The following is a 9,484-nucleotide window of genomic DNA, read 5'->3' on the forward strand; positions in this document are numbered from 1 at the left end:
TAGAGATAGAGATATATCACATTTCCAAAATGTGAAATCCCTATATTTCAAGTTAATGAGTATAAAATTATCAAACATTAAAGCTTGTCTCTTCACTCATTTTTTAACGTATTTATTTATTGATTTGTATTTTAGGGAAGAGTCTACAGGGTGTTCAGGGTCTTACTACTAGATCAGACTCATAGTGATCCACCTATTTACAGCCTCTCAAGAGTTGGGATTACAGGTGCATGCCACCACGCCCAGTCTCAATTGCTGTCTCAGCACACCCCGGGGTGGGGCTTGTACGGCAATTCCAGGGATCCAACCACCTGGCTGTGGGCCTGCTTGCAGGTGCTTTAATCTGCTGGGAGGGATGGATGCTCCTGCTCTGAGCTAGACCTAAAGACCAAACAAATGCTAACCTCCATAAAGATTGGCATCCAGGGTTGATCATTACTCCGGAAGAATCATAAAGCAGGTGGAAACTGTGGAGAATGACTTAAGTGGGTGGCTAACTTGACTTTGGAAATCTAGGAAGACCACTGAGTAGATATCACTTGAGCTGAAATTTGAAAAGAAGGAAGTAGCCACAAGAAACTACAGTGCCAAGCATTTAAGACTTATGAAAATGGCCCAAGTGGTTGGCAGGCTCAGCATAGTAGCAGAACAGAAAGGGCAGTGGCAGCTAGGCAGAAATACAGTGAGTAGGAGGTGAGATGCTAGAATCTGACAATCCCCATACAAAGACCAAATCACATAGAGTATAGGATTTGCTTTTTGTGCCTGCAGTAAGATTCTTTGGAATGACAAGGCACAATCTCATCGACATTTTGAAAGATTATATGGGTGATTGCCTGAAAACTGGCTAATAAGATCAGGGAATCAGTTTAATGTCCATGCGATAATCCAGGAAAAACAAGACGATGGCTGGATTACCTAGTGACAACAGACTGGAAGAGAGGTAGATAACCTTGGGATACATTCCAGAGGTGAACCACCAGGGTTTGTTGGTGGACTAAATAATGCATGAAAGATTAAGAGGAAAAGCACAATGAGGGGTAGTTGAAAGGCACTTTGTTTATGTTGTTGAAAATAACTTGGGAGGAGCAAGAGGATTCCTTAAGTAACTTTTGTAAATGGCAATGTATTACCCAGATGGTGCAAACCTGGGGAGAAAAAGGTGTGCTGAGGAGGAGAAATTCTTGTTTTGGCCATCATACATTTAAGATGCTGCTATTTCTCATCCAAGTACAGATGGTTTATAAATAAATTGGGTACCATGCAAGGAACTAAAAAGATATGCTTAAAAGGATGACTTGGCATGTGTATTTTTACTAAAAAAAAAAAAACAAAAAAAACCATAATTTCTTGTCTTTTTCAAAACAATCTCTTAATTTTTTAATTTAAGTAAAAGAAAATCATCTACTATTAATAGGAAAATTGTCTATAATGTTGAAGCATTTTACAGAAAATGAATATGGGGCTTATCTATATCATTACTATCTTCCTGTTATTAATGTCACCCAGAAAATGAAAAGATGCAGAATCTCCTAATTCAGGTGTTATGTTCTTTTTAAGTTTTCCTTATTAAATGTTTTGAGCACTTGCTGGCTGCATTCACATGTGGAGTGCACATGTGTGCACCACACATCTCAATTCTTCTTATGTTCCTTGGCACATTTCTCAATTTCTGTAACGCCAAAATCATGCCACGTAGAGCAAGTTACTTTGAAATTAATAACACAAATGAACAATATTATCATGTTACACTCCAAAAAGTCAACTTTGATCAGCTGCCTAAAATTATCCAATATTGATCTTCTCTGTGGCAAATCTTAATTTCTGAGATATAAGCAGTTAGAACCCAAGGACTTCTGCTTATGTACATGTGACCTTATCTTCTTCCTGTCCTCCCTGAAAATTAGGAATTTTGTGGTCACTTGCTTTGCTGAGTTCTCTCCTTTCATGTCCTCTGTTACTTTACATGAACTCTGAAAACAAGCCAAAAAATTTAAAAAAGCTTTTGAAATTTAAATACCTACAAAACTCTTTGAGGGAAAATACCATTAGAAAAGAAAGAATTCTGTTCATGTTTATCAGCTTGATTCAGTCAGAATGAATTGTAGAATGACTTGAGAAAACAGTAAAGGCATGCAGAAAGGAATAGTGGCCATTTTGTCAGCTAATCCTTCTAAACTTGATCTTTACTATAGACACCACTTGCTTCTTAGAAATTGATGCCTAAAATGCTACACATTTATTTTAGTAAATCACATTTTGAAGACATGTACATGCATATATGTCTATATTAAAGTATCTGTATCTTTCATTAAGTAACCCTTGACTTATAATTGACAAAAGTTTCCGTTGGCTTGTACTTGGAAATTTGATTATGCCTGTAAAATATTGTAGCATGTCATAAGATCTACATTTAGAGAAATTATGTTGATTCAACTTGCTCATTTATTTATCGCTTATATATAAGCAATTAATTAAAATGATGTGAGATATAATTTTCTCCAAAGTTGAATTCCAATTTAAAACATATAGCACCAATAATTTATTAATGTATCATCTGTCATGGTTTAGAAAATGTGGTTTAGAACAATTGGTGACCAGTTTTCAATGTTACTGTAAAGAAAGTAAAAGTGATTTAGATAGAAACACAATAGAATTTTAATAATAAATCAAATGAAAGAAAATGTCTCAATAGAAAAAGTTACTCAATATTAGAAGAGTTTTTCCCAATGAGGTTGTAAAATCTCCTCCTTAAAAATAGCAATTTCTGTAAGTAATAATGATATTTGGTATGTATAAAGAAATGAAACTAGGTAATTTCTCAAGATTTCATATACTTTCAAAGTATAGCTATTTGATTGTATTAGTAAATGTGTTCTTGGAAATCTGAAATAACATTGGGCTGACTAAACACTATTTTTTCAAATTATTGAATTATATTGTATAAATAATTAGTAAAGGAATAGTTGTATTACTTACCTAAAAAAGAATTAGCTACAATGAAATTTGAAGCATAAAATGATTTTGTGTAACTCTCCAAATGATTTATCATGTTACTCTCCAAAAAGTCAATGTTGATCAACTGCCTAAAATTATCCAATATTCATCTTACCATTAACAATTCCTAATTTGTGAGATTATTACTTTCTATGTATTAGCATTTTTTTCCGTTTGCACCCAAATATCTTGACACACAGAATAAAATTATGGATTAAGTATAAATTACAATGATGATTTAGTCTATCAACTCTGTAAACAAAATCAAAGAACACATAGTTGTATTTCCTAATTTATAAAATAGTTATATCACTTACTAATAGGCAAAGGTTTCAAAGAGTAAGCCTCTAAAACAATGTACTTTAAGGTATTTGAAGTCTAACTATTGATAAGGCATACATCTAGTATGTGGGTTTGATCTTCATACTGGAAGACAAAAATGCTTTAAAGGTAACATTCTTGAAAATAATGACTAAAAGTAGAATCTTTTTAAAAATTCTTGAAATAGGACTTTTTAAATTTAATGTTAGCCAAATTTATTCCAGAATACTTACTTAATACTGATAACAAATTAGCTAGTGTCAGGCCTTCAAGAAGAATTCCATTAACATTAGTAGAGAATACTGCCTGAATTATTGTAGAATAAACAGTGGGAAGATTGGTATAGTCATATTAAGTACAGCCTACCACCTAATATATCTACAGAACTAAAACAGTATAGATAGTCGAGAAGGTCACAGACTTGATGAGGTAAACTGAATTCTACCTCAATAAAAAAGGAACCTACATTTTTTAAATAAATAATGGATATGGATGTTTTTCAAAACTTAAAATGAAGTGGTATTCATTGACTATCAATAAATTTGTATAATTAAATTTCTGAAAAAAGATTGTTTAAATTTAAATTTCAACAAAATACATTAAAGGCAAAAGTTTTAAATAGGGGAATTTTCTTTCCTGTGACATTCTGACTTGTAATTGGAAACACCGATCAACCATAAAAATGAGCTGAGATCTGAGATGGAACGGGTACATGTACAGAGTTCATATATTATGAGTTCATTATGGTTTTTAAAGTCCCTACCACATGGGCTGGGGATATAGCACAGCAACATAGGTGCCTGAATGGCAAGCACAAGGTCGTGAGTTCTATTCCCAGTGTCAAAAAACCAAATAATAATGTCTCTACCACAATTAATTACTAGCAGACAATATTTTTCTGATGCTCACAAAAGCTCAAAAAGTAACATCTATGAGAAAACATTTTCTTGCTACTGTTTTCAAATAGTTATGAATAGGATCGTGGACAGTTTGATTGATGGGTTCATGGACAGTTTGGTTTATTATATTTCCAAAAATTAAAAATCATAAAAATTATGTAAAAATCATAATACTTATACATTAAATGAAAGTAGATATGCTCCAAGATATACATGCATTCTGAAATTCTCTTCAGTCAAATTCTAATGTTAATGAAACTGTTATTAGTTGGTGGTGGTAGTTTTCACTTGCAGGTAATGCAAAGATAGAACAGTAAACTGAAAAAAATGAGGGTAAATCATGACCAACTCAGCAAGAGGATCTTGATAATTCTTTAGTCTATTGTGACCATTTTGTATTCTAGGGCAAGGTATTATATGTCTTTCAGACCCATTTAGTGGCCAGGGAGATAGCTCAGCAGTGTAAGTACCTGCATGGCAAGTGCAAGGTCCTGAGTTCAACCTCTGGTTGAAAAAATGCATTTAAAGAAGAAAAAGAAAATAATTATTATAATGCTAACCATTATCTGCAAGTAGTGCTGTCCACAACTGTCATGGACAAGAATAAGCAAATGTGTCAACAGTATCCTGATAGCAGTAGAAATGAGGCAAAGGCATTTGTTGTGTTGGTGAACCAACACAGCAAGCTATGCTTAAGTACATGTTACAAAACCACAAGGAAAGGACTTTGTTGCAAATAGTATCCATTTGCCCTTATCTTTTAACTGATATAACAAAGCCTTTGATTTCTCCCTCTTTTCTCTCCCTCTCTTTCCTTCCCTTTTCTTTTTATATATGAATTATGTCTATTATTTTGAGATTGCCCATCTATCCTATTTTCTTCTCATTTTTCTTCAGGGTGGAGGTCATTTGTGCTTTGTTGGATAAATTGTACTGATGTCACTGCTTGGGGACTTGCTATCATATAAACTATCTTTATTTTGATGTTAAACTAGAAAAAGTCAGACTGGGAAGAGGTGAAAGGAATGTGGCATGCACAACAGATTCATTATCTTTCCTTTTTAAATAACATCATTTTTACTCTATTATTTTATACCCAAAAGTACCCATACTGACAATGTTATCAAAATAATTCATTTGTTTTTCATTTTACTTCACTTTATTTGCCAACTACCTAGAGAATTTGTTTTATATTTCATTTGTTTTGAGAAATTGTATTTCAAAACAAATAATAATCTGAAGATTTGAGCAATGAGCTCAGATATTTGTGATTAATTATAAGTAAATCAAAATTAGGAGGAAAAAATATAAACTGTATAGAAATGGTGAAACATTGGCAATGGGAAGTCTCATTATAAGGGCTGAGCAGCCTATGATTCTAAAAAAAGTTCTTTTGAAGTTCATGTCATGTGCCTGGGTGGGCTGTCTGGCCTCTGAGGAAAAGCCTCAAATGAGATTTCGTATATCTAAATTATAGACTGAAAAGTCTGAAAGCTCCAGCAACTCATTGTACAACATAGTGTCCCCTCTTCTTAACAGATATCAAAATGTAAGATGTATTTAAATTAAAATATATAATCATTTGTTGTGGTTATGACCCTGTAAGGTAGACATTGTTATTTGCACTTATAAATAGATACTGAAGCTTGAGATTCCATGAAGTATTTGTCCAAGGTTACATATTGTATGGGAACAAAATTTTATTATAAGTTTATCTGTTCTAATGTACTAGCACATAATTGCTAAATTAAAATATTGATAATATAAATAGTGAAAAGTATGTTTAGGTTACCACCTAATACTATTTAAACTTGTTATCATTTTTTGAGAGGAGATATATTTTTGAAACCATGAATGAAAAAATTATGTTTATTGCATTCTGAAAAAAGTGAACATTAGAATACAAAAGATTCACTACACAACCTAAAATGAGTAAAGATCAAAGTCTGGTTATGATAATTCTGTCTCAACTATGCAGAATTTTGTGATTTTTGGGGAGGGTTTCACTCCACTGTCATAATAAAGACTTCAAGAAAGACCAAAGACCCTCTGTTTCCATGAAGCACAAGAAACAAATAAGCTAAACTAAAACACTATAATGTTTTAATGAAAACACTGCTCATGTCATTGGTGCTTTTTTTTACAAATACTAACTTACAAAGACATAATTATTCCATATATTTCAATTAAGATATAAGTGTACTCAACACGGTTGGATGTACTTTGTGAAATAAACACCAGCAATGAACAGATAAAATGACTCAATAATTGATTGGTAAACACCATGTTAACTATGGAATAATTATATGCCCTGTGAATTATATAGTACTTATAGTTGACATTATTTAGGAAACATAAGAAATGAACTTGTAATTTGTACTTACAAGATTTTGAGTCCAAACAACCAGTTAAGTATCCTGTTATTATACGAAAGTACTCTGTTATTAGCTACCTGGTCAGTAATAATCATGTAATTAGTTATACATATCATACTCCAAAGCAAAATACAATTATGTTATCATTGGTGTATACCAAGAAATGACTTATCAATTCAAAACATTTAGAAGACAACAAGAAGAAATGCATTTAGGTATAGAGCATAATTTATGGCTGTGATTATCCAATAAATGTTTCCATAGTTGAAGAAGCAGCCACTCACTGGCCCCTTCCCGTTACTCAGGCCTTTCTCTCTCAAATTTTGGCTCATCAGTGAGGTCTTTCTCGAGTTGCCTTTCTCAAGTTGGCTCTACCACAGGCCACATTCCCAAATGTCCTCTGTCCTAATATTCTGTTTAAGATCATCATCCTACTTTTGACTCTCAAATTGTGTTTTCCAAAAATATCAGTCCTACCCGATACGTAGAAGACCTGTTTCTTTTTATTAGAAAAGATTCATTGTCTATTAAGTAACTCTATTAGAAATTTCAGCATTTCTGTCTAATACTAAATACTGGAATGTAGTATTTCCGTATAGGCACATAGCAACATGCTGCAACACTGACTAACTAACAAATGAATGAATCACTAAGAGCACATTGTGTACCAAGCACTTGATTACAGCTTAAAATATGACAGATTCTCTGTTCCATATTTCCTGCATGTCAGAGTGCTGAATTAATATTTCATATACAATCAAAGTATTTTTGGAAGCATGTTTAATTTAAAAAGAACTAAACTTAATATTTAATCTAAATATAAGAATTAATAAATGTACAGTCATCTCAATGCGATGATATTGCTTTAGCCTGTTTCTAACCAACTCTTTTACAGGGCATATTCTGAATTGTTTCCCAACTGTTTCTGACCACGAACATTTATTTCAACAGACAACCACATTAATTGGTCTTTTGAAGACTGCTCGGCTCCTCCGTCTTGTGCGCGTGGCCAGGAAGCTGGATCGATACTCAGAATACGGTGCTGCTGTTCTCATGCTCTTAATGTGCATATTTGCTCTCATTGCGCACTGGCTGGCTTGCATCTGGTATGCAATTGGGAATGTAGAAAGGCCATACCTGACAGACAAAATTGGATGGTTGGATTCCTTAGGACAACAAATTGGGAAGCGTTACAATGACAGTGACTCCAGTTCTGGACCATCCATTAAAGACAAATACGTCACCGCACTTTATTTTACCTTCAGCAGTTTAACCAGTGTAGGATTTGGAAATGTGTCTCCTAACACCAATTCGGAGAAAATCTTTTCAATTTGTGTCATGTTGATTGGCTGTAAGTAGATTTCTCTTTTGCTATCTGTTAGGATAGAATGATCTCACAAATTGATTATTTTAGAAGATGGAGAGTAGAGCAATGAAGAGAAGAATGTGGCGCTAGTAAGATCACACAGATGGGTATTGTATTCTAGCGAATCTGACTCTCTGTGAAGATACAAAAAGTTGATTTTCAATCTCAGGAAATCATTGGTATAAAGTTGGTACATAAGTCTAGGGACTCAGAAATTGACACTCATAGTTCACTCAATGCTATGAAAATAGTTACAGTATTTTAATTTTTTACTAGTAGATCTTTTCTATTTTTAGCTGAGGCCAGGTTATAATAGGCAATATTAGCTTGCATGCAGTATGACAGAGATAGGAAGGCGAATAGCTAGATGATAGGCAGAAAGACATAAAAACACTACGATTGTGTTTTAAGCTAATTTTTCATATATATTATATATAATATTATATTTATTTTACAGATATTATATATATGAATGTATTTTTCTCCTGACAATGACCAGATTCTTCCTCCTGTGCCATTATGCCAAGATCTAAGCAACTGTTTTCTCTTTTAATAGCCTCATGTCAGAAATATTATTGATGGCTATATTACCTGGATAAAAATTGTATTTAAATGAAGATATTTTAATGTTAATATTTTTAAATTATCTTGTCAAACCACTTGATGTAACCTTGATAATACCAGGCAGTAATTGACAAAAATGATTGATTTTTGCAGTTTTGAAAAGAACATCTGCTTAGATTGCACGCAAAGTTGAAAATAGATCTTGATTATTGATTTTTAAATGTTAACCTATTGATTAGTGAAATATGCTTATATAAGATCTACTTATAAAACCTAGACTTACCCAGTTCATTGTCTTTTTATATGAAGTTAGCTTTTCGCATATGTGTGTGAGTGAGTGTGTATGCTTTAGTGTTTTTAAATAAATTTATAAAAGGAAATAGCATATTTAAAATTATTAAGATATTCTACAAATTTAATCCAAGTATTGGTTGCAAACACAGTTACACTGTACCCTGAAGGAAATGGAAGTATAGATTAGTAGAGAAATATAGACAGAAGTCAGAGAGATTGGATTTCACAGCATACTCAGTCTAATCATTTTGTGATTATATCTACTAGAATAAACTTTACACTGGTTATAAACTTTAGTGGCGTAGGTAGCAAACAAGAAAAAGACAGCAGTTCATTCTTCATTAAATAATTATATAGAAGTGAAGTTTTTAAGATATTATATTTCTTAAATAATGTTTAAGAAAACATAACTTGTATTTTTAAATTTAATACTTTCAAGAAAGTTTTTAAAATGCATTGAAGTTCATCCAGTCTCTATTTATTAATATTTACCATTGTTAGGATTAAGTGAAACACATAGTGCTGCTTATTATGTGAAGTATTTTAAATTGAAGAAAGCAAAGTTTTTTTACCTGGTCTATATCTAATCTCTATTCTTTAAATCAGGAAAATATTGGCCATTTGTTTCTTCTCTCTCTCTCTCTCTCTCTCTCTCTCTCTCTCTCTCT

General features: G+C 32.5%; 1 protein-coding gene across 1 annotated transcript in view; it reads left to right on the forward strand.

The window, feature by feature from the left end:
- Kcnh7 (potassium voltage-gated channel subfamily H member 7) overlaps positions 1-9,484 on the forward strand; it is a 470,420-nt gene that overhangs the window by 410,522 nt on the left and 50,414 nt on the right. Inside the window, 1 exon segment of the mRNA XM_004629866.1 lies at positions 7,544-7,943. Within this exon segment, the coding sequence (XP_004629923.1) occupies positions 7,544-7,943 (400 nt within the window).

This window comes from Octodon degus, unplaced genomic scaffold (genome assembly GCF_000260255.1).
Source record: "Octodon degus isolate 3935 unplaced genomic scaffold, OctDeg1.0 scaffold00032, whole genome shotgun sequence".
Lineage (NCBI taxonomy): Eukaryota > Metazoa > Chordata > Mammalia > Rodentia > Octodontidae > Octodon > Octodon degus.